This window comes from Gymnogyps californianus, chromosome 1 (assembly GCF_018139145.2).
Source record: "Gymnogyps californianus isolate 813 chromosome 1, ASM1813914v2, whole genome shotgun sequence".
Lineage (NCBI taxonomy): Eukaryota > Metazoa > Chordata > Aves > Accipitriformes > Cathartidae > Gymnogyps > Gymnogyps californianus.
Window position 1 is genome coordinate 71306401 of NC_059471.1, and position 26542 is coordinate 71332942.

A 26542-nucleotide genomic window follows, 5' to 3' on the forward strand; every position below is an offset into this window, starting at 1 on the left:
GTCTCATGTTTGATTTTGCAGACTGCAGGGTCAGTGAAGCAACTTACAAATATTTTTTAATTGGCCAGCTTGTTAACATACGCAGCAAAGCAGCGAGGGAGGGGAGGGACCCTCTGACACTGCTGCCCCCTCATTCCGAGATAGATGATCCCTACAGCTAATGGATGAAGCACATTGGCAAGACATCGTGAGGAAAACAGCTCTTTGACTCTACCTGTCCTTTGGATAATCAGGGGATTATAGCCTTCGGGCTCATCATTACAGACATCAAGACTCTTTCTTTATGTAAAATACGGAAAGATGAGAAACACAGCACTGGGAAGCTGAGATTCACTGATTTCGAAGGGAGCCTGGTTTGCAAATGATGGGTGGCTGTGGATGGTCTCATTTGTGGTTCTTGCAGGCTGGTCAGGCTCAGCCCTTCTGCCTTCCTCCCCATCTGCAATTCATTAGCTAGACTGTTCAAATCTGGAGCAGACACAGCATCCTTCAGACTTCTGAGGTTACTCTTGCTGCTCCTGTCCTTCATACTTTCGTTTGTCAGGAAAAGCGGTAACAGGGATTAAATGGAGTTTTGAACACTTTTGTTCATGGCCCACAACCCTCCTGCTAGTTTCATCTTTCATCGCACAAGGCTCTTGGAAATAGTTTCTAACACAGACTACTGTGCTCAACATCTGTCCGATTGGGAAAGTGTTTCTTGGTGGACTGCTGTACTGCAGTTTTGAAGATCTCTGAAGGAAATGGAAATGGGGCTTAATTCTCCGCAGAGCTACCTGTACACTTCTGTGTGGAAGGGAATGAACCAGTGGGGAAGATATGCTAATAAATCAGCTAACGAGGGAAAACTGGAGAACACTTCTCCCTTTTCAGACAGCCTACGGCACTCCCCCATGCTTACAGCTCTTCTACACGGAATATTAAAGAGACTAGAAATGTGCTTGATAGTAATGCTAGCCTGTTTGCTACTATGCTTTGTAGCTCTGATAATAGACACAGATCAATGTCTGCAGACATCCAGCTCTGAATGATGAAATCTGTGCGGCGAAGCACGTGGTTGGATTTCTGATTTAACAGTTTACTCCTAGCTGCCTGTGAGTCACAAAAGTGCTGCATGCAAAAGCGTGAGACTTTCTTTTAAGTTGCCCCCAGCCAAATAAGACAAAGCGAATTCCTGGTCTCACTCTATCCCTGCAACAGCACAGTAATTTCTTTGTGTTTTTTTTTTTTTTAACCTAGAGAAAGTGGGAGAAGGAAAAGGCCCTGGCCATGAGTCAGTGTGATCGCTCGCATCTCATCACCTTGTTTGATTGCTCTGAGGAGCCTGAAAGGCACCCGAACTACAGAGGATGACCCTGCCCGTACAGCATTGCCCCTTCAGGCAGATACGCAGCCCCTGCATTTCGGAGCTGCCCTCCATTCCCCCTGCCTCTCAGTTCGGCATCTGCAGTAAGCTGGGAAGCGGTCAGTACTGACACCAGAGAACTTGTACTGGTCTGAAAATATTTGGTCCAACCTGGTACAGTCTTCATGGGCGAGAGGATCACCCAAATGGTGTAAAACTCAGAGCTACTAATTGGTATGGGGTGGGCAGTACAGAACTACCCGCCATTTACCCACTGGGCCTCCTCTTCTCTCTCCTTGAGCTCCTGTGCTGGTTTTGGCTGGGATAGTTAATATTCTTTATAGTAGCTGGTATGGAGCTGTGTTTTGGATTTGTGCTGAAAACAGTGTTGATAATACAGGGATGTTTTAGTTACTGCTGAGCAGTGCTTGCACAGAGTCAAGGCCTTTTCTGCTTCTCACACCACCCCACCAGCGAGTAGGCTGGGGGTGCACAAGAAGCTGGGAGGGGACACAGCTGGGACAGCTGACCCCAACTGACCAAATGATATTCCATACCATATGACGTCATGCTCAGCATATAAAGCTGGGGGAAGAAGGAGGAAGGAGGGACATTTGGAGTGATGGTGTTTGTCTTCCCAAGTCACCATTACGTGTGATGGAGCCCTGCTTTCCTGGAGATGGCTGAACACCTGCCTGCCGATGGGAAGTGGTGAATGAATTCCTTGTTTTGCTTTGCTTGCGTGTGTGGCTTCTGCTTTACCTATTAAACTGTCTTTATCTCAACCCACGAGTTTTCTCACTTTTACCCTTCTGATTCTCTCTCCCATCCCACCAGGGGAGAGTAAGTGAGCGGCTGCATGGTGCTTAGTTGCTGGCTGGGGTTAAACCACCACAGCTCCCTAAGAGCGTATCTGAGAATCTGTCCCACGGTCTTTGGGTTATTAAATGCACCCTAGTGCATATGGGAGACAGCTATGTAAAAATAAAATCCGTTTCCTGCATGTAAGAATGTGCTCTGATCTTCTATTTTTGCCTGAATTATGCAAAAAAAAAAAAAAAAAAAAAAAAAGATGAGTGTATGTGACTATTGAAGACTTCACCAGGAGGAAGTAATGGTTTTCACCCAATTAAAAAGAGAGGAAGTGAGAATATCACATCTCTTGATATTCATAATAACAATAATAGCTTTCAGACATATGACATGATTCTGAACTGAAGGCCAGTTAGTTAATTGCAGAGAGACTTTCCCTTCCCATTAATCAAAGTCAGTGCAGAACCAATAGAAGAAATGGACTGAAGTTAAACGTGGTCTACCTATATGCTTATATGGCACCAGGAACAGAGAGTCCTGGGTTTGGGACGCACCATTGCTGTGCTGTCTTACAGCAGTGCACATGCAGCAACTTAGGTTGCAAAGTTTCTAATTCGGCTTCACTGATCCCTTAATTGCCTAAACATACAATCCCAATTTGTTTTAATATGTGAAACTGAAGTTGGGAGCGAAATTCCTGCTGAATTCAGCAGGTCCCAGGTTTTCATCCTGTGCTTATAATGTTCTTTGAGACATTCATTTCTGTGACAGAGCTTGTCTTCTAAAAAAATCTTGTTAGTACAGTACTCACAGTGGGTCCCCAATGCAACATTGCTAGCAAGGGTCATTTAACCTGGCATTTACTATTAAATTATGAGGAACATAGCAGCAATCACCCCACATTTAGAAAACTTCCATAAAACAACTGGAGGATTTGTCCATTTGTCATTAAGTGAAACCTGCAACGTACTGAACTGCACTTGCTATTATTTCTGAGCTTTGGTAGACATAAGGGGTAGTACAAAGCAGATACTGTACTTGGTGAATTAAAAGCAGATACTGTACTTAGTGAATTCTAGCTCTGTGTAGGAGGTATCAAAGGCAGAAGAAGAGCAGGCTCAGTCAGCTTCACCCTAAAGGCTTAAGCTGGTCCAGTGAAGAACAAATTCAGACACCCCCAGGTGTGAACAAATGAACATCAGCAGAGGTTTGGGGGTTTTAACATGACAAGGAAATTAATCTCTTGTGCTCTGTATCCAGACTGGGCTAGGGTCAGGAAAACAGGGAGCAAATGAAAGAGATGAGCACTGCCTGAAGGAGGGCTGTTGGCTAAGGAAGAGCTGGACGGACGAGATACTGAGCACGAATGATGCCAACATGAAACAAGCAGTGACTGGATGGAAGCTAATGAACTGCAGAGATATAATCATTGACAAGTCTGAACTTGAACATTTTTCTACTACAGCTGCTCAGTCTGAAGACTCAGTAGATAAAGTATTAAAATGCTACTGTAAATGACCCAAATTCTTCTCCTCCTCCTAAGGCTGAGATATTTCTTCCTTCTCTTCTTCCAGAGAGCTCTTAAATCTTTCTTGACATAGGTTACTCAAGAGGCTTTCCGAGGGCAACATCCTCATTCAGATGAGCTGCTTTCCACATGTCCAGATTTCCTGGACCCTGGAGCTAATTTTAAGTTGCCAACCCTATCAACAGCCACACGAGAGAGGATGCTTCGCTCTGCCCCTCCCAGCAGTAACGCACCTGTACGCTGGAGTCCTGGACCAGGCAGAGCTGCTCCTGTATCTTCTGGAGCTCCTCCTGCTGCCACCGGATGTTGGCCTGCAGGATCCGGGTCCGCTGCTCTAGCTGGTCCTTGATGGTCTGGAACATACTGAACTGTGCCGAGAACTGAAAAGAAGACGGAAAAATCAGTCATTATAATACAAATAGGCCTCAGTAGAACATTGTTCTGTAAGAAGTTATTGGTTTCTTGATTGTAAAGCACAGCCAAAGGAATAAAAGACGTGTTTGTAATATACTAACATCTAGGCAGAGATAAATCTTGTCTATTTTCAATTTTACGCACATATATTAAATTGCCTCAGTTAGAATGATCTGCTTACAACTGACCCTGTTCTGTTAGGGAATTATCAGAAGGGCTCTTTTCGAGAGTATGCTACTTTAAAATATCAAGAGCATCTTAATTGGGTGGCAAATGCGTGCATTATTTTTATTAGCCTGTAGTTTGGAGCCTTAGCGTGGCATAACTGTGTATTCCGGATGTGTTTTACTAACGCTTTCCTTTTTCCACACAGAAACAGCAGTGCTGCAATGGCTTTTTCTGCTGATGACTTCCTATAGCATCACGCAACAGCTGACCACAATAAACATTTTCTAGATTTCTACAGCTGAGTAGTAGTCAAGCTACAGGAAATACTCATTAAGTTATTTTTATACCTGACATAGAATGAATAGCTCAGTTCAGTGGGAGAAAGGCTATTCTAAACAATAATATAAAATGGAGATCACTACTCAGGGTCAAGAAGAAAGTGCAACCTCCAGTAGCAGCAATACTTGCCACAAAGTGGAATCATTCAATAAGCACGGAGGGGACTAACACGACAATAAATTCCTAGTTTTATTTGGTGTTTTTGGGTATGATTCAAAGTCCACCAAAGTTAATTATTACTTTAATAGGCTTTGGAATAGTTGCTTTGCATGAGCTCATATTCCAAAAGTAAAAAACAGTCTTTGGAAAAAAAACACTTCAAAAAATCTGTAAGCTTTTCTGTAATCAAGGCATCCAAGACCTCTCTGAAAACATGTGGTGCTGTGAGCGTCCAAGCAAAAGAAAAATAATAACTTTGCTGTGACTTGAAAATGGTGCCCTGTTCCTGTGGTTGTTCCAGTGGCTCTGTGCTGGTGGGTGAACCGATGCACGCTGCTGAAGCCTTCCAGCTCCATGGAGGTGCACTTGCTTACACCATTTCTGGCTTTTTAATAGGAAAACAAAAATGGCAACAAAAAGGGAATTAAGGAGAGCTCTGGTGCTAGCAACACTGTACAGTTAAATGAAATTTTTGGCTACTTAGAGAAGTCTAAATGTGACAGGTCAGATTTGTATCAGCTAACTGCTTTGCCTTACACAAGCTAAGGATGGGAAATACCTTCACATTCCCTCCAGCGAAGCTGAAATCTCTATGTAAATGGCCTTTAGGTGAGAAAAGAGGAGAACTTCAGAGGAGTTATTTCTATTTACCAGGTGGAGGGCGGCTTTCCCCGCACAATCTGGGAGGTCACCACTCAAAGAGTTTGCTTGAGTTTTGTGGCCAGCCCTGCTTAGGGGGAAGAGGGCTGCTAAGGTGGCCGGTGCAGTTCCTGCTGGCAGAGGCCCTCAGAGCCCACTTTGATGGCAAAGGCATCTGCTAGTGCTCGCAGCTTGCACCGTCTGCCCGAGGAGATAATGTGAGCACTTGGCCTCCGGCACCGTGATCCACGGCGCTTTTGCCTTCAAACAGCAGCGCTGTCGTCTGCAACTCTCTCCTCCCCCAGAGCAGAAAAATGGTGTCAAAGCTCCTGAAGGGAAGTTAGTGTTACTTCTAATTGGTGTTAAAGGGGAGAAGTCAGAGCAGGGTCTCTCTCTTTCTAGTCCATGTATAAAGTATTAACGCGAGGAATGGATGAGTGGAAACCTCTGATGTTTGGGAACAAGGACAAGTGACTCAAAGGAGCGTCCGGTGCTGCTTGTTGTAGCCTGAGTCCGTGTTTCTGAAGAGTCCCAGGTACGCTGATTTTAGGAGTGGAATGACGCTATGGCTTGCTTAGATGAGATGCAGGTAAGTCCTGCTTTAACTTGGGTCTGTACAGGATTTCTTAAAAAGCCGAGTCTTGCAACCTAATTCTCTCTATATGAACTCTGTTAGTGAGGACTACTCAAGTCTTTAAAAGGGTCCTTATCAGAAAGGAATTAAAACCAGTTTTAGCCAAAAGCTTAATTTTAACTGCCTGGCTTGCTGATGGCAGACTTTGATTAACGTGCGAACTCCTTGAAGACACTTTGGGAAAGGAACCCGATTTTCTTCAATTAAAAAATGTAAGGAATTTTATAACAGATAATTTTATAATAATTTTATACTTCAATAAGAAACAAAATCCACTTGCAGGCCTTAGTTTTGAATTGGGTTTGCTTTGCAAAGTTGCATGCAGAAATATATTGCTGTTGATTTTAAATTATTATTCCTTAATTTTTTTTCAGCACCTTCTTATATTTAGCATATTCATCTAGTAGTGTCTTTTTGTTCTCTTTTTCATGTGCTTTTTGTATTAATACACTTAACAACAACAATTAGCTGGTCTACTAGAGTGAGAGCCATTATGGAAGAAGACAAGGAACTTTCTCTTTTGCTTTTTTCCCTTTCCCACTCTAATCCCCAAATTTCTTGATAACTCTAGCTGTGACTCCTGTGATTACAGAGCTTCCATTGTTTTTGTACAATGAGACACTAACAGCAATTGACCTGCATCAGAGAGTATTTATCTCAAGATCATTAACCGCTCTACTAATTAGGGGAGAAATCTGTAATTGTATCATAAATTAAAAGAGCTTAACTCAAAATGTTTCACAGAAAACACTGCACAGCTTTAACTCTGCCATTGGCCTCAGATGAAGTTGCTCTTCATCTCACTTGGGTGTTTACAAACGTCCATAGAATCCTCAGAAAAGTGCGTGTTATACACAGAAAAGTGCCAGCTTTCCAGATACAGTCAAACATGGCAGACTAAACCTGTGAGATATCTATAATTACACCAGTTTAATCAAGGTTTGTTAATGCAGACAAAAAAAACCCACAGCAGTAATTTTAGTCTGGTTTCTTAAAAAAAAAAAAAAAAGTGATGCTTTTGGGATCCTGTCAGCAGATGTTCTGGTAGGGACGGGCTCGATGCACCGGTGCTGACCACCCAGACAGGCTGTACAGCGCAGGGAGAGGGACCAGCACTTCTGTGGTGGTGGTGTGGTCTGTGTGGACCAGCTGTGACTCCTCTCTGCCAGCATGGACGTCTGAAAGAGGCCAGCTGGACCATGGCCGAGGAGGTGCGTTTCTCTCCACCGGGTGCCACCCCAGGGCGCCAGGGTTACTCCCTCTCTCTAGGTGCTGGGGGGCTGCAGCCAGGGGAGGGCACCTATGGCCCCTGTGTCTGTCGGGATGGTCCCCCATTTCAGATGTGATGAACAAAAAGATGGACACCTCAAAGACATTCTGTTCCTACAAGTTTCATGACAATAGGTAGCTGGGTAAAGAAAAGAGACCCCATTTATTTTTTAGCTTGGTTTCCTTTGAACCTTTCATTTCTGCCTACCTTCCAACTTTCCATCCTTTTGGCCAATGCTAGAGGCATGCAACACAGTTGTGAGAGTCTCAAAAATACGAGGTTGCTGTAATTTCATGAAAGCTTTAGCTGAGCAAAGGAGAGAGGGATCCACTTGTCCCTTCCTCCTGTGGGAAAGGCTGGGTCCGTGCACCAGCCTTGCAAGGCGCAGCCCCTGGGAAACCAGGCTTCATTAGTTTTGCAGCTCACCGAACAACTTGTTCGTTCTTTCTGTCTTCTGAATAACACCTGCGCAATCCCAAACGGATTATTAGTGCTAATTATTATTCAGTCATCAACATCCGCTGTGTTGTAGGGGATTTTAATTTATCACAATGAGGAAGGCAAACAAACAAATATTCTAATAGGGAGCACTTGGTTTAAAGTAAACCATTTACATTCAGGCAACATCTAGTACTGTGCTGTCTGTTCATTCAGACAAGCAAAGCAGAAGCTAAAACCGCATTTTGGCGGAGACAAAACCATCGCAGCCTTTGCTCGAAATAAAACTAATCAAAGTTCAAGCAGATGGCGCCTGAGGCGGGAGCTAGCTGCTCGCTGCAGATGCGGTCGTGGCCACTTAAAATGTCCTTCCCCCCTGCTGCCGCCCCGTAGCCGAATGTTAGCCACGAGGACGCCCGTCAGAGTGCCGGGGCCCTGCGTGGCCAGGCTCAGCACACTGCCTTTCAGCTCCCACCATCGGTCACCTTCAGCTGAGGGCGAGCAGCAGAAAGGCAGCGGGGAGCAACCTGCGCAGCTCCTCCTCGTGGGCTGGCAGCAGGGCGTGCGGCCACGCTATTTCTAAAAGTGATGAGCGTGTGTTCTGCTGCTAAACTGCTGCAAAATGGTCAACTAGGAAACTGAGGAAATGTTCGTGGTGGGAAGCACGCGTACCTGGGTTTCGTCACTCATTCGCTTAGCGCTGCAGGCACCTTGTCTTTTAAATAATGGATTACCTTGCTGTAGGCTGACTTGTTTATTATTTTAAGGTGGGAGGTAAGCAATTGAAGAAAGCAATTAATAGTTTATGAAAATCACCCAAGTCTGTGGAGAATTGCTGCCTTTCCCAGGAGTATCGCTATGGGGTGTGAGCCTCAGCAACCTGAGCTGCAACGTCCTGGTGCTATTTCCCGGCTCCACATCAAGGGAAGCTCCATCTTGAGCTTTGGTAGGAGCATTGTTGTGACTTTGCTGCCAGTCGAGAAGAGGGCTGCCTGTGTAGACAGACTCGAGTCAGCCCTTTTCCTTTCACCGAGATTTAGCCAGCCCAAAGAGGCTTAACTAGTGGCCATGCGACTGGACGGCGCTCTGATTTGGCGGAGAAGAAATGGAGCTGGTGTGCCAGTAAAAGCATTTTACTGGGAAGGGACGAGGCAGCAAGGCTCTCGGTAAATGACTGGAAAGCATCTCTTCACAAAGAGCTTTGATGGAGAAGAAAAGGAGGTAGAAAAAAATCAAACAAAACCCACACGGGTTTATAATAAATAAACTAAATGATGTTTGGAAGTGCATTAATGAATAACGGAGAGAAATATCTGTAAAAGAAAATGAATGCTCAGAGCAGATAATTGATATGCTGTTTCTTCACTGCATGCTGGAGTGGAGTCGTGAAAAGAATATTAAACATAGAAGATAAATGAGAATTTGTTATTTTAAAGCAGGGATCCTCAGGACTTTCTATGTTTTATATGCTACACGAAGAAACTCTGGGATCTTGTGAGGGAGTACAGGGTACCAATAGTAGAAGCAGCTTAGGTCCAGGACTACTCTGTCATTTCTAAAATCAGTGGATGATGGGGTGTATCATCACAGCATGACCACAGGAGAGAAACAATCTGATGGGAACATGGTACTCAAATTTGTTCCTTCAAAATCCACTGCAAATGAAAGACTGAGGTGTCTTTTTGGGCCATCACCCACTTTTGAGATATGGGCTAATAGATTTCACTGGAGGAATTCATCTCTAGCAGCATCCTCACCATTACTGGGACACTCACAAAACAGGATTTGTTGAACTTGGTTGTCCCTTACTGCTGGTTAGTTCTGCATCAGCACAGACAAACAGGTGTTTTTAGGAGGACTGGGTCTTTGTTAGTTTTTTGGTTTGTTTTTAATTCTCATTGTGACCTTGATTTTGATGGGACCTGATTCTGTAGAAGTGAAGTTGAAAACTCTTTTTCCATCTGTTTTTTGTCCTCCTGTGAAATAGATGTGTGTGTGCACCTGAGCCTACATGTACCTGGGCTTCTTCTCTGAATGCCTGTATGCAGTTACATGTTTAAACACAGAAGTGTACAATTCAGATTACTTTCCCACAATATTTTAAGCGTTTGAGAGCTGGTACGTTTGGAGATATTAGCTACTAAGGAGATAACCTAAAAGCCCCAAAAGACCTGGACCCTATTAATTAATTTATTTACTAGATGAAAGGAGAAAGTGTCAGGAGATAGGCAAGTGACCTATTCCACTTCCAAATCCCCAACTAACCTGTGCCAGAGGTGCAGGCTGATTTTGCAGAGTTGCTTGAGGCAGCAACTGCTGTGGGAGAAGCTCACATGGAGGCTGAGAAGGCAAAGAAACCTAGGTTAAAAACAGAACAAAACAAAACTTTATTTGTAAGTTTGGCCCCTTTAAATTTTAGGTTTCTTCTAATGCCATGGCTTTTATGTAAGTCATTTTTATTTGCTAAGCTGCGTATGTGGCACAGGCTTTATACCGTCTGCCTATTTTGATGACTTTTTGTAAAGTTACCTGAAGAGTAGTAGGTTGACTGAGTCTATGTACAGATAAATCCTGCTGCGTGCTCGGTGTTCTTGGCAGGGGAGTGTTAGACTCTGCAATCAGCTTTGTTGGTGTAGCTGCAAGAAAAGTACCAGTGAGTTCTCACACACTGGAAATCATCCCCGTTTGAAGTGGGAATTACAACGAGACCTAGCTAGAAATGATTATGGGCTGGCTAAATTCCAGCGGGAGTCAAGGCTGTTCTTGTTGACTTCAATGGCAGTAAAATTAAACTGATAAGGAGGGCCTGGGCAAAGATAAAAGTAAATGAGACAGATTATGATTCTGTGCTCCAATGAATGGAGCAAAAGGACACAAGAGCTGTTCTAAACCAGCTGGAACTCCCTTCATATGGGCCAAATAACTATAAATTTAGGTTAGCTCGTTGGCTTTTCTTCCAGACCAGGGAGCAGGAGGAGTGTATAAGGTCTGCCCAAGGCTCGGCTGGAGCATCCTGAATCTTGGCCAGAAGAGAATCACCCACAGGCTGTTATTACTCATGTAAGTCTAGAGGGGCCTCGTATTGCTTATACTGATGCCCTCAAATCTAAAGAGAGAAGTCCTCATTTTTGTGATAGATCCAAACAGCGGGTCTCATGGCTAGTCCCGCTGCCCATTTTCCAGTGTATGGGTGGTTGCGCTAGAACCTTCCCTCTTGTATGTTACCATTTGAGATTATGTACTTCATTGTCAGTGACAAACACATATCATCGATACCTCATAAATAAGTGTTAAATTAGCAGCTGTGGTACATAGACACACATTCTGTAACTTGGCTAAATTAAAAATAATGCAGTAACCCAAGAATGCCACTCACATGCTGGGTCGGACTTGGGTGTGTGGGAAGATTTTGGTGAGCTCCTGGATGATACTGAGGGTGTCCGACTAGCGCTGAGGATTGAGGCACCAATATCAAGTGCATTAAAGTGCTGTTCAGGATCCAAGCTGGCGCCACTGTCCTAAAACAAACAAACAGGAATAGCTATTGCATCTGTCAGGGTGAAAACATTTTGAAATGCATCTAGTAATGGTTGTGCGCTCAGTTCTTTGGCTGGCCTAAAATGACTTGAGCAGAACTAATCCCAGGTAGGCCAGCAGAAGACCTGGGCACGGGTGTCAATGTACCTTCCAAATAGCATCTCACTAAAGCATTTTGCAAAGAGTTATCACCGAGTTGGAAATAAATAGCAAGCTACTGCCATAGTCATTTTGTGCCTTCAGATGTTTTTCTGAATCTTTCTTTTGTGTTCAGTTGGATGTGACAGCAACTGCAACCTCTGTGAGACACTCAGCCATGCACCGAGGAGGAGCTTTTCTTTCTTCCCTCAGCAGATCACCAAGATGTAGCCAAGAAGGCTGATTGCCAGAACATGTCCAAATGATCTTTAAACTGTAGTACCTTGCCAAGGAAAGGTGGAGATATCTCACATTGCCCCTGCCCATGTTCCACTTAATTGTGGCTGTTACTGATCTCCAGGTTTATCCTTTCATGAGCTTATCCAATTTACTTTAAAATTATTCAAGTGAGCAATTAATTCTGAAGTTCAGGGAATCCACCCAGAAAGACAATGCCAGAGTCTTCAGTGATGTTAACATAGGAACTAGTTGTGATTACTACATATATTCATGAAAAAAACTTTTCTCTTTGTACCTTTAGTGCTGAGGACACAACCTCTGAGGACACTTCTTCCAAGCCCATCTCCTGTCTCCTCTCCACCCGAACATCTGCATAACTGAATGTAAAATATAATTGTATGTATCAACACGGTATTGTTATATTTCATAAAATGTGCTTTAAGCAAATAGAGGAGCAAATTATTGTAACATTTTACAGGTTAAATGAACAACTGAAAAATCACTTAAGTCAGATGCTACTGAATAACATTTGAGAGACTTTTAATTTTCAGTTTTTGCTCTGTTCCTGTTTTCTTGAAGTCAAGGGGAATATTAAAGAAGTATATATAAAGGTCAAGTTCACAGCCTACAACCACTTTATAACTTCACTGGAAAGGTTCTACACATCTCTTTAGAAAACAATGTAAGGATTAGAACTTAACTAATTATTACAATAGTTAAGGGATCTGTCTTTTCCCTATTTTTGCACAAAATGGAAAAATGCAACAGTTAATCTGCCCCTAAACTCCTGATTGACAAGTCAAGCTTAGGATAAAGTAAGGTTTAGTCTGATCACTTTTCTATAATGAACATATACCCTTCAGAGAGTTCAGTCTTCTTTTTTGTTACATAAAAGACATCATTTTTCTAAAAGAAAATTTTGGCAGTCATGAGGCTGCCCTTCTCTTACTGTCCTTTATGTGCCCACCAGTTGATAGGATTTTCCATACCTTACCACCATGTGTGTGCACACAATGAACTCTGGCTTAGAGTTCCACTGGTGGTAGGTGATGTAGTAATGGGTCTGGAGCCAGATCCACTGCTGTCCTTTGGTCAGAAACCGATAGCAGCACGACTTCCCCTTGCCAAACTGCATCACTGTCAGCAGAAAATACACACAGCTTGTAGCACAATCTATGATGTGAAAATGACGTGAAATGTGAAAAGTTTGACAAAAGCATCTATGGCCCCATTGATTCCCAAGGGAGACAGGAGTCTAAGCACCTTTCGAGTGAGTGGTCCTGTCAGTCTTACGATAGAGCAAATATCATAAAGATCAGTAGGTATCTTTTTCTGACACTTCGAATGGTACATTCCTACACAGTGCAATTAACCTTAACTTTGGACACTAATGCATTAATGTCTGCTACAACTTAAACATAGATCTTACCCTGGTTTATGTGCTGATCACATACTGCTTAATTAGGCATCTGGGATTAATTTCTAAGAGTGATCATCTTAAGTTCTATAGCAGAAAACTACAAGATAAAAATGCTTGAAAAGATGAGTATTGTGTGCAGATGGATTCAGAATGAAGTGAATATAGGAGATAACATTGTGCAAAGACAAAAATCATTTGAAACTGAAAGAAAATTCCCAGACTGACAAGAATTCAAAGTGCAGTAAACTGGGGTGTATTAAAGGTTTTAAAGATTCTCTGACAAAATTAATCTCTGCTTTTCCCCCCCATGATTTCAAGGGGTTCCCAAACATGCACATATTTAGCCTTTCTATATTTTAATGTCAACATATAAAAACTAATGCTGACGGGATATTTTCAGGCCACCCAGAGGTGGTAAACTGAGATGTTCCAGCCAGTTCTGTAAGCAAATATTTGAAAAGCATTGCCTCATTTTCTTTACTTAGTGAAAGAGTTTTTCAATTAAATCTTAATAGACTATATTTAAATAATCACAGGTAATCCCAAACACACGATGAACAACATTAGGGTAAATAATCTGCAAGAATTTTACAAAATAGGATCTCCTCTGAGACTGCTTGAACTATTCCTGCATATTCTTTACGAATAGAGCGGGGGTCTAATCTGGTGTATTTATCCATTCAGTGAGTCCTGTTGACTACTTTTGGGGATACAGAAGGTAAAATTGTATTTTTCAGAGCTTGATAAGTCTGGCCCAGATGCCGATCAGCTGCGGTGCCCCCAATCTGCTATAACTCCACCAAGATATACAGGCGTGAGGCAAGGGTCAAACCTCACCTTCCAAGTTTAAACCAATTTTAACTGAAACTACATTTCACTGAAAAGAGTTGTCCCAGTGGCTCCACAGGAACCTGGGCCATGCGATACTTACAGTGTTCATGGCACCTTGCTAGCAGCTCTAGGTCATCTATATGGTAATAGTCGTAGCCAGAAGTACCCAGCACTTCAAAAGGCAAGTATCCTATAATCGGCGGTGCTCTGCGGTTAGGCACAATATAAGTGAATTCATAAACCACAAAACAAGCAGTTCTGCATGTTGACACGGAAATGCAAAAAGCCCAGATCTGCTCTCGCTCATCGGTGTACAGTTGTCCACCCCAGGGGACCGGATCCTGACTTTCCTCCATCTTGTGCCCAGGATGCCCGGCTGGGCACGGCAGTGCCGGCGGGCACCGTCCCCCCAGGACAAGGCTACGACAACCCCGTCTTTCGAGGGAAAATGTGGTTGTGGAAAGCAACTCAGCTTCTCAGGGACCTTGACACAGGAACCTGCTGTGAGGGAGCCGTTCCCTGGCAGTTCCTTGGTCAGGGGCTCTGCTGCGGCTCCCGCAATCCCTGCACAGGGGAAAATGCATGGCGAGGTGATAGGAAGCCATCGTCTGCCGGGACTAGGCGGGTAGGAGGGGAGATCAGCTGTGCTGCTTCCCTGTGGGTGCCCGCCGAGCTTGTCCGTGGTGTGCTGAGGCAGTTGCTTTGTACCTTTGCCAGCACGGTTGCCTCAGGCCAGCACAGACTTTCCCTCCGTAACTTGGTGGGAATTCCACACACACAATCAATGGCTGGATTTGGAAAGAATGATTTCCGCAGCTGTATAATAATTAGATGATTTTGCCATGTGACAGGCTTTGGTCCATTGATATTTTTAAAGGAAACACAAACAAGCTAATCACAAATTCAGCCTGAGAAAGAGAGTAGTTTTGTTTTAAAAGACTGATAAAAATAAATGCAGGGTAAAATAGTAAATACTATCTTTTGTAGGAATTTCAGTGGTTGCCCCTCTGTTCATGCGATTTAGATGTGATACGTAACACTATTTGAGAGAATTGCACTTACAAAAATAGCAGTAGACAAGCACCGAACACAACCAGGAGTGCTTTTCTTGTCACCAACCTGTGATCCAGGAATAAAAATTTCCACTCCAGACTGTGTCTTGATGTGAATTCCTCTAGAGGTTCTTCCACGATGCACATCTCCTGTATGGTGAAGAAAACTGACTTACTGAGAGTTGCAGCTTCACCCCTCTGCTTCATCTAGCTTTTGTTAGCTATAAATACATGGTGCATAAGAGGAGAAAACAGAGGATTCACACATTTCCTGGCAGTTCCAGAGAGCAATCTATTGTATTTATCAATGCCAACATTTTTGCAGGAGTTCAGGAGAAGAACTTGTGATGCATATGGACTTAAGAGCTGAGACTGTTCCTCAGGGTGCCAAAGTTTTTATGGCTTTGAAGTAGTGCCTGGGGTGTGATGGCTGTGCTGCCCACGGCCCCGAGGAGCAATGCCCCTTCCCAGCATGCAGCCTGTGCTTGGTCCCACCTGGGTTTGCCACATCTGTCCTCGCCCTCTTTGTGTTACTAAAGATAGCCACCATCCTTTTCCAGCCCTTTTGGACGTCTGCCCTCCGAGCCCTCTTCAAGAAAGGGGGACACTCTCCTTCCCACTAAATAGCTGCGGAGGAGTAAATGCCTTTTCAGGCAGGCAGCCTGCATGGGGCCCGTCAGATGGGTGAAAGGTGGCGGTTTTGCCTTGCACTTCACTCCCGCAGTGAAGAAGCTGGCCCTTAAGACTCACAGCAGCCCTTGGCACTTGTGAGAATGATAATGAATGTGAATTACAGGAGGCAGGGCACAGGGCTGTCTGTGAGGCAGGACATCCTTGCCCCAGAGGGATGAGGATCAGGAGGCAGTCGGTGGTGATGAGTTGTTGGGTGGAGGTGGGAAGGGGAGGAAGGATGGCACCGTGATGCACGCGCGTGCATGGGCTGGGTCTGCCTGCATGCCCCACGGCTGGCTCCCAGCCTGCTTGCAGCTCCCCTCTGCCGACCTCTCCTCTCCCACTGGTGGTTTGCAGGGGCAACTCCAGCTCCACAAGCTGCCTAGAGTCAGCCTGGAGACCCCTGGCCTGGGACTTGCCAGCATCAGTGCTCAGAATTTGGTGGCATCCAGGGTTATCGTGTCCCCCATGTCTCTCCTGCAGGAGGGTCTCCATCATCACTGATAAGGACAGCCTGCCCACTGGCCCCCAATGCTGCTGTCCCCCTGCTCCCTGGTGCCATGTCCCCCTGTGCCGTGGGATCAGTGACACCCTCCCATCGTCTCCACTGCCAGTTCTCTCTCTGCTGTCCCTCTTGGGGAGAGAAGTCTTTTAGACCACCAATGTTTTAAACCCTCTTGGGACCAGAGGACAAGCTGAGGTGCGCTGCCATCAAGCATTTCTTTGATACATATCAATGTTCACAAAGTTGATTAAAGTTGCTGGCTGTACAGAGGCAAAAGGCTTCATGCATACCTTACATTCCTCTCTCCCGCCCGCCTCCAGTTTACACCAAAATCCATGCGAATGCCAAGAACTTACCCTAAAATTCAAGGTGCAACATGCAAACATTGCTGTGTGCAACCAAAATGCTGATTCTGCCTTCCTTAGCCAGTCAGATAAATATTTTTGCCTTCATTTTAGAGGAGGAAGTCAAGAGTGGGGGTTAAGTGAGTCACCCAGGTGAAGTGAAGAGATCTGTGTCTAGGATTTCATGGCAGCTAACACCTTCTCTGCGTTGTTCAGCAGCTGCCTCCTCCCTAGCACTGGGCAGCTCATTGCCACGTGCAGCCCATTTCGTTTCCCTGTTTATTTTGAGATGTTAGCTACCCAAAGACAAGGGAATTTGCTTTCAGGGTTCCCAGAGAACCTTAACTTCAGCCCCTACTGCTAATATGATTACTGTGGTTAAGATTTATGGGAAGTGTCCTCACTTACCCAGAAGGGACTCTACTTGCCTGCCAGGGCCATGAATCAGTCAAGAGTGCCCTGCAAGTCCCAGAGCAGTAATGGAGCCAGGCCAAGGGAGCAGTGATTTCATACCGACTAGGTCTCAATTAGATTAAAAATCTCTTAACCTCTGAGGACGGGACACCTGATGCAGTAGCTCACATTTGTTCATTAGAGAACTGCAGTGCCAGGCACAAGGTTGGGTGGTCTGTCCTTATTTCCACAAGCAGCTATCTTACTACCAGGATCTGGGAGGAGAGAAACTAGCAGCAGTCACCGGAAGACACTGAGAGGCACAAGTGAAAGCGTTGGTGGCCATCTGTACACTGTCCCATCACAGGAACAGAAAGCAGCAACGAAGAACCCAATTTCAAAGTGACTTTGCAATTCCTAATGCAAGGACGGTTTCCATTTCCCGTGCAAGGGTGGCAGAAGTGACACCACTTCTGCAGATCCTGGCTCGCACTGATAATCCTCTTCACTGGATTTTTATGCATGAAATGTGATATCTGTAATCCACTCACTTAGCAAAACCAAGAACTTTGCGTGTCACCCCGTCTGAAAGTGTTTTGAGAAGTTCTGAAATGAATGGGACCCAGGGTACGCACTTACCTTTAAAAACTGAGGCGTTGCCAAACGAACCGTCGCAACGAAGCAGATCTGCTTTCCCGGGGATGTTCTGTAAGCCCTTGGGACAGCCTCGTCAAAGCCATTGCAAGTGGAGTTAGGCACTAGGTAGGGAAAAAAATGGGACCCAGAGTCATGCCTCATACGAGATTTGTGCTCCCTGAATATTTTGTACACTTGAAGCATACTAATACTAATTTTATTCAGAGAAGTGCTCTAAAAGCTTTTAAAGCTGATATGCATATATTTAAATCCAAGTCAGTCATGTTAGGCAGAAAGACATCAGAGCTTAACTTCAAGTATGAATCTTATAGGTTAATCCTGATAAAAATAAGGCCAAACCTTATTACAGAGCATAAAGGAGCTTTCTGGAAAGAAACCCCACACATCCAATTGCTCTTTTTCACCACTCACAAGAAAAAAATACATGCTGCAGCATGCCTAGTGCTCTAACTTCCATGAGGCAGTGAAAAAAAGCGTTTGCAAGGGAGGTGGCTGAAGAGAGTTCATCAAGTCATGAGTGGCAAAACACTGGGGCCCACAGCCAGCAAGGCTTCATCGAGCTAGCAAGAGACTGCTTGTGATTCTTGGGTGCTGAAGTGCACCTTCCCCTTCTGCAGCTAAGGAGAACCATCCCCAGTGTGCTCAAGTTCTCCTTGTTTTAAAGAAGAGCAAAGAGGACCTCGTGTACGGCACTGGCTTCCAGAGCTGGGCATTTCTGGTGAGTCTGCAGATGGCCTGCTGTCTCCTGAAACACTAGGCAGAAGGAAAAACTGGATGCGATGTGGCTACAGATTTTGTGTATGGTTTTTTATCTGTGTCTTTCATGATTGCATGGCTCTTGTGTTGCTTTGAGAGCCCACTAGCACCTCCTGCCACAGAGATGCGTTGCCAAAAGAACGTGTTGCCTTAAGCTAGCCCACAGTCCCATGTTAGAATGACATAATGCAAATTCTTCATCCAAATTCAAGCTGTTTAGAGACGGTAATCCCACTCCCATAGCAGTGAAAGAAAACTGTGTGCTAAGCTGCAGTGGGAACTGGGCTGGCCCCATGGGCTCTTGCCCTGCCCAGCCAACTATCTCCCATGGGGGCAGAGAAGGTCCCGTATAGCAGCCAGAGTTCACCAATATGAGTTAATCTAATGCTAATAGGGATTAATGCTAATGTGAAACTATCTTTCCTTACTATTAGGCCCCTATATCCAACTTTATGACATTTCCTACAGTTTGTCTTTTCTGCACAGGACAAAGCAAGGATAAGCATGTCCATTCCTGTGAAAATGACGAGTTTGGTATCTATCTGGGGAGGAGATAACTAGCAATTTTTATTCTGGGGTGCTTCTGCACTGGGCTTTAGTTCACTAGCATAAATTGTAGAGATGGAAGAAGTCTCAACTTATCACATGTGCTTTTGGAACCCAGTTCAACCTATTAAAAGCCTTAGAATAATGATACATAGTTGATAACAAGGATAACAGGGTATGAGACAGAAAAATAAGTACTCTGAGGAGAATTCACACCTGTGATTAACTGGTTTAGGCCACGGTGTGCACAATATATATCGCACCAAAAAAGGGAAGAAAGATTCCTCATCTGAGAAGGCAGCACAGATGTGAACATCCACAGAGATTACAGACATCTCTTGCAGGTGAGTCTGGAGGGCATAGCAGACTGGATACTGAGATAAAAACTATGGGCAAAATTCTCCTCTTTTCACCAGCAAAGCACACTTGCTCTGGGGACTTCCTAGGAATATATATTCCCGTTCTGTTCCTGGGGTTATGTGCATATATGAGGGCTTCTATGGGATTATTAATACAAGAGGTGGAAAAAAAGAAGAAAGAGTTAGGAGCTACAGGAAACAGGAGAAGCCTGAGTAAAGAGTTATTGGTTCATCTCTGATATGATTATTTTGTGCAAGTCTGTTGATTTCTGTACTCAGTCCTGTTTAAAAATGAACGGGATTGCAAGAAACCCACATTAAGAGCACTGTAAAAAGTTACTTCCAAGCTTACTACGTAATATGTTGTCACATTTGAAGTCAATGGGGCCGTTTCTCTCTGTAATAGCCAAGTTCAGTAGCAAATGTTTGCAGGCTGGGCTTTAAGATATGAAAATAAGATGAGCACATTCAGCCTCCGAATACAGGTATGATAAGTTAACCTAGTTAGCGAACCCATGGGCTTGCAAATGACACCAGTTGCAGAAGAATGTGGAGACCAAGTGGAGATTGAGTCGCACCAAAGAGAGTGGGTGGCTTTTTTACATCAGCTGTTTGATGTAAACAGCCATGAGCCTGAGACGTATTCCCAGAAGAGAGCAGAATACATCCCTGAATGTGGCATTTACTGAATAGGATTATATTGCCAAGAGGTAAATATAATACTAAAAGGGTAATAATTATCGTAATCGACAGCTATGCAGTAAATTTGGGATTTCATCACAACATTTGGGAATGTTGAGCTTAGCGGCAGTGAATGAATAAGTCCAAGGAGATGAGATAGAGCTGGCCTGGCTGAAAGTCATCCAGGCTTCAAACAGCTACTCTGCCATCTCCATACTCAGCTGTCCTTCACAAAGCCCAAAGCACTAAAAGCCTTGATGATGCAGGCAGGTAGCCACCACCTTGAAATGTACATCTTGATCTGAAAATAACAACTACAATAACTGAAAGAAAAAAATCCCACATTTTTTTCTGAATTACTTTGCTGCCTGAATTATTTTGCTGGTATCTGTTCTTTCCACAGCTCTATCTGCACAGCCTCTTTTGCTCTGCTCTTGCAGCTGGTCAGCAAATTTCAACTTTTTTTGTTGATAAATTTTAAAGTGTAGTTAAAAAAAGAGATCATTACACAAATTAAAAAAAAATAAATCCTAGTATAATCTTTTAAGCATGCCATCTGAAAAATCATACTTTATAATTCTCCAAGGCTCTTTAAAAGAAACACACAACATCTTGAAGTAGCAAAATTCAGTAGCGAACTTTCTGAGAGCACCACAGAAAAACAGTGGAATGGAAAATATAGGATGAAGTCTGAGGCTATGATGATGTTAACACTTATAAGTCAAATGCAGGTCTTGAAGTGCTTTTGTCAGAAGGCGCCTGATGAAAATGTTAAGCTGGCTATAAACAGGTGGGCTCAGGTAAATGAGGGCATGTGTGTTTCACAATTAAATGGTCTAGACAAAATATACTGAGTAGGTAATTAGAAGGTCATGTGACAAAGCTAAATACATAATCAGAAAGGTGTGACAAAGCTAAATATATGATCAGGAAGGTGAAACGGTTGTCTCATATATACCAGTTGGCTGATGCTCCTTAGCATGAATTTTAATAGTTTTTGCAGTTACCTATCAGACCTGCTGCTCCTAGAGCTACCACAAATTTCTTTTGTAGAAGTATTAAAGTACTTGCAAATATCATATAAGAAGGTAGAAAGAAACTGATTTGCCTATATACAGGTTTGTTGTTGTTGTTGTTCGGTTTTGTTTTTTTAAAAAAAGACCAGGACACTAAGGACAAGATGTTAAAAATAAGTAATATATATAAGGAACCAAGCCCTTAACTACCATAGACAAAAAGATTTTTATCCTTAGGGATAAAAATCATGCCACATGAAATGAATGAAAACGTGTTTAAAAAACCCCAGATGCCACATTATTCAGTTAATAATAGTACAGCAGTCAGTTGCTCGGTCATCTTATTTTAACTTAGGATTTTTAAAACATATTCTTCCTATAACAGCAAACCTCTCATTTATGCCATTTGAAAGAAGAAATCCCTCCTTCCTGTCAGTAGATATTGATGTTTAAAGAACCAGTCTTAGTGACTGTCAAACAAACTGAACAGTGATTTCAAAAAATACAAGCCAAACAGACCAGAATAAAATCAAGATTGTTTCATATAAATAAATTCAGACCACAGATAAACAGAATATTCAGCAATTTATATATATAATGAAGAAATCTAAAGTGCTAGTGGCAAGCCAGACTGCACTCAGTAGCTTCGGATGAGTAACAGTGACGGTGTCCGTACATCACTTGTCTACTTTGATCTACTCTCTCTTTCCTCCTCCTGTTTCTCCCCTCGCCATCCTGTGTTGATATGAACCCCAAGTAAATTCTTTAGGACAGGAATGGTGCCTTTTTTCTTAAGTGCCCATAGAGAGCCCAGCATAAGCGCTGCAGATGGCTAGCTGCAGCTTCTACAATATTGTTAATAGCACATAATAATACGCGGCTGTCGGTTCTGATCAAAATATTCATTTCAGTTTGAGTTATTCTTGTTATCAGATGTTTCTGCATATGCTTATGAAGGCTCAAGATCAATGTATCTTCCATATAAATCGGTTTATTTCTTTTAAAAAGGAATTCAGATTGAATTAATTGTTCTGGGAGTGAAAAGATTTTTTTTTCTCCTCAGCATAATAATTTTCTTGATGGTTATTCTTATCTCTGAGAGATATATCAGCTAACAGTAGAGTTTCTGCTATTATTAGCATCCAGTAACCAGATACTTCCTGAGTTTCCATGTAACTGGGAACAAAAATGCACATTTTTAAATTCCACTATAATGTTTAATAATATTACTTGATCAGGAACTCTTTTCACGTAACAGTTATCTCCTCCTTCAAGAGAAAAACTTCAGGCATTTTGGATGAAAGGACAGATCTCCCACTTTAAAGATGCTGGGGCTCCTTTTTTATGTTGGTGAACGCTTTGAAAGGCATGACTCTGGCTTTGTCCCTTTCAGGAGTTTTTAAGGAAGTATGTCACCTCAGAAATAGGATACCAAAGCCAATATTTGGTTATATAATTATGAGAGATCTTTTTCTGTTTACAAACGTACAAACAATTTTCACAGGAGGGATAAATCCAGCCCGCCATATCTTTTCTTATCAGCATGAGCTATTAAGCAGCTTTGTAAAATAATTTATTCTCACTTACTTTGACATTTTATACTGGGAGCTAAGCGTTTCCTTGGATTTTTTGGAGTTATCTTTATTACTTGCTTCCCCCCTCAACCCTCAGGCAAAACTGGATGGGAGCCACTGCATTATTCATTGGTGATGCTGACATGACCCTGCCCCTTATCAGGTACTACTGGTCAACAGGTACAGTGGTGGCACTTGGCTCCCTCAGATGTTTGCATATATTCATCTCTCTTGTTAAAATCTGGACTACAGGATCAGGACCTGAAATATATAAAAATATTGGAAAGAGTTCCTATTTGCAAGTAAAAAACGCCCCTCCAAAACCCCTTGCTCTGGGAGCAAGTAGGCATTTCTCACAGAAGCAAAGAGGGAACTCCACCTTCCTCTTCTGAGTGGCCCATCGGCCACCTCCCCTCCTCTCAAGGGACTACTGAGTCATCACGTCAGGTTACAGCCCTGCTTTTCTCATTGAAGCTTAATTAATGATGATTATATAATCCTCCCAAATGGAAAATCAAATCTCTTGTATTTGATTTAGCACAGCCAGTGACTCATGCAGTCACTCTGCACAGCTCGCATTGCTGTTTCGCTGGTCAGCCGCTCTCGCTTGGGCACAGCTAATTCGAGGGGGGTTCGCTCATGTGCGGGCGGCTTGTGCCACATCCCTGGTGTAGATACACCTGCAGAAATGTCCTTGCAGCAGGGGTTACAGAGTACGGCTTACCGCACACCATCCCTGGGACCAGCCCAAGCGCGGACCCTCCTGCTAACCCTGGCACTGGGCTGTGCAGCTCCTCTAGCCTCCAGCTATAGCTGAGCCCAGGAGCTCTAGGGACGGTGATCTTCTGAAAGACTGAACACATGCCGTGAGCTATGGGAACTTTCCTGGGCAATTTCTGGGGGCTGCACAGGCATCTCCCTGCCCCTCCTGGGATGGGGGAAGATGCCAGTGACCGCTCCTCTGAGGGAATAGCAGGGGTTCGATGTAGGTTGTGCGTGATCTGGTGCTCTGACAGCAATCCTGGTGACAAGTCACTTTGGTAGATATCAGGTATTTGTTCTACTTTAGCAGAAAAAAAATTCTCTTTGGCATCTCAGTACAATGGCCTTGCCCCAGCGCTCCCACTAAAGTTCGGGAGAGCAGCTAAGCCCCTAACTGGCCTTCTAAGCCTCAGTCCTTCAAATTAATCCATTCAAATCGATCCCTATATGATGTTCTCAGCCATAAGTCACAATGCGATTAACAGAGAAGGTACAAGGGAGGAGGGAGGGGGACAAGGTGACTGGGACCCCAGTACGCATGACCCCCTTCCCCCAAGCACCACCATTATATGAGCAATGAACAATAATAAAATGAGCCTAAGAAGATGGTAATTCAAAGGAGGTTACGTAAAAGGTTATGTGGAAGTAGAATAAAGCTAGTGACATTTCTGTTAAAGAGGGCAAAAAAGGACCTACCAGTTCTTCAAAACATTAGTGAAGGTTAAGTGAGAAGGAAAGGTGAAAGATTCTTTAGGACTGTCACTGCCATGACCCTACATTAATGAGAATGGAATAGTTGAGTATCCTGATGGGATACAGCCTGCCCAGGGATAAAAGAGCTTCCCAGGCCACAGAGGCTCTGGCATCCCTGTGGCAGGAATGGGCAGGCAGGGCAGACTCAGAGTACGCTCCGCAAACTGTTGGAAACAAAGGTAGGATTTGGCGTCGGATGGCTCAAAAGGAACGGCAGAGATTTGTATTTAGAGAAGAACATCCTGTATCAGTCTCCCATGTGTAAAAACATGCTCACACTTCCATTGCTGTGAAAAGATACAGGGAAAAGCATTCTTGAATACATTCATAAGGAACGTCTCCTGCTAATTAAGCTTAATTTGCAATTTCTGTCTTTCTCCCTCAGCTAACTCTTTTCTTATCTTTAGCTTAGCCTCCTTCCTCCACAAACACCTCCAAAAAGCCGGATTTGGGGCCAGCTGATCCTATGCACGTAGGACGAGTGCTGCCCTGCGAGTGACACGTCTCTCCCCCACCACCCTTCCCACCACTGTCTTTCTCGCCTGCTTGGCCTCACACCTGGAGGGGGGCTGGCTGGGGAACGGTATCTATTTAATGAAAGGAAGAAGAGAGCAATTACTGGCAGGTGCAGCAGGTGACAGCCCTGGGGTGCGTGGGCTGGGGGGACAGTGCCTGATAACAGGGCGCCCTGGTGTGTGGGGGGCCAAGCAAAGGCGGGAACCCAGCCCACCGCTGCGCCCATCAGACGCTCAAAGGTGTCCATGCCACAAGTCCCTGTGCCAAAGCCCAGCTGCTTGCCCCGAGCCCCGGGGCTGGAAAGCTGCCCAAAGGGTGGCTGCATTCATACGGTGCTTGCTTGAGCTGATGTCCCCCATGCCTTGCTCAGGGTGCAGCTGGCTGACACGAGAAGCCCAGTGGAGCTAATGACCAGCTGCTTTGGAGGTTTGCACCCTCCTCCAGCTGCTCGCTCTGTCCTTGGCCCAAGGTTATCAGCTCCCAAGCAGAGTTTGCTGCTGCTACATCACGAGTCCGGTGCATTTGCTTCCACCATGCTGGGAGGTTGTTTTGTGGCTGGATTAGGAGCCAGGCTGGTGGGGGGGGGGGGGGGCGGAGCAGAGGGGAAACCCCCGGCCAAGGGGGAGCAGTGCTGGGGACACTTGTGTCTTGCACTGGTGAAGCAAATATTTCCACCAGGCTCTGCACTGAACTGGGGAAACTAGTCAAGATGGGCAAGCTGCCGTCCTGTGATGGGGAGAGGGGAAGGGGGCCAGGAGGCACCATCTCACACAGTGGGGGGCAAGGGCCATCCCCTCCCTATCCACCAGAGGGTCAGACTGGAGCAGAGATGGGAAGAAATTGGAAGAGACAAAATAAAAAGTGGAAGATTTAGAAAAAGGTGGCACAAAGGAAAAAAAAAATAAAATATTGAAGCAGAAAGCACATGTCCTATTTGAAAGCTATAAGCTGGGGTCTTTGGAAAATGATTTGGTGTCTTCTGAAATCAATATGTTCCCATTTAGTTTGTATGCATTAAGCTAGGGAAGATATCTGTAATGCAAGTTTTATCTTTCTTCTGAGAAATAGCCACTGATACAAATGCTGGGATATGAAATCCTAATGGGTAAGAGGGCAATATTAAGGTCACACCAAAATAAAAGGCTGAAAATCCTTGAAGAAAATGGATCAGAAATTCCCCTGGTAGAAATGTATCCTTATGAGTCAGCACCTGAAATCCGGTTTCTGCTCTAGAAAACAGAGCAGCTTGGTGTGCGCGTCTGTCAGGCAGCCGCATTTCGCTTCATTCAAACTAGAAAGCATACAGGCGGTTACATTTTTTATCCAAATAAAGCCTCAAATCAGATGGCACCAAACAAGAAATACAAATCTCCATCCTGCACGTAGGTTTCTATTCTAGTCATGTGGAACAAGAGCAGAAAGTTAAACGGGGACAGGGACATTTTTTTTCACAGTGTGGCGTGTGGTTTTTGGAAAGCACGGTGGGGAATTTTTTTGCTGAGGATGACCTATTTGGAACAATACCAGCAACTTTGGAAATGCCACTCTGGAGTTCAATCAGGCAAGTAACTAAAGCAAACTTGGGTAGGCAGGAGAAGGGAAAGTAATAAAAGAGTATTTCATTTCTGACACTAATGGCCATGCAGCAATCTGTTTGTTAGGGAATGGGCGAGGTGGAAATCTGCTCTTCATCCCTTGAAAGATGGTTTCCCTAGACTGACTGTGGTGCATTAGCGACTATGCTGACTGTATTTCTTTCCTTTTTTTTTTGGAGAATATTGGGTTCTGCAGTGCTGGAGAGGAATGTAAAATGGCAGCTGGAGAGGGAGGCGGGTGGAAGTGTCCTCAGCCACTGTGATGCCAGCAGCAGGGGACCCCTCACAGCAGCGAGGGGTGGTGGGTGCAGGCACTCAAGTGCCGCTGCCGCCTTTCCCCAAAATTTTGCAGAGAAGGGTGAGAGGGCAGATTTGGCAGGTTATCAGTTCTGGCACAGAATTCGTGTTTAATGTAAGCCAGCAGATAAGGTAGCAAGCTTATTATTTA

General features: G+C 44.2%; 1 protein-coding gene across 1 annotated transcript in view; it reads right to left on the reverse strand.

The window, feature by feature from the left end:
• Positions 1–26542, reverse strand: part of NPAS2 (neuronal PAS domain protein 2) — a 105366-nt gene that overhangs the window by 8097 nt on the left and 70727 nt on the right. The window contains 9 exon segments of the mRNA XM_050915591.1: positions 3920–4066; positions 10013–10105; positions 10277–10383; positions 11124–11265; positions 11958–12039; positions 12652–12799; positions 14014–14120; positions 15033–15115; positions 17519–17637. Of these exon segments, the coding sequence (XP_050771548.1) occupies positions 3920–4066; positions 10013–10105; positions 10277–10383; positions 11124–11265; positions 11958–12039; positions 12652–12799; positions 14014–14120; positions 15033–15115; positions 17519–17637 (1028 nt within the window).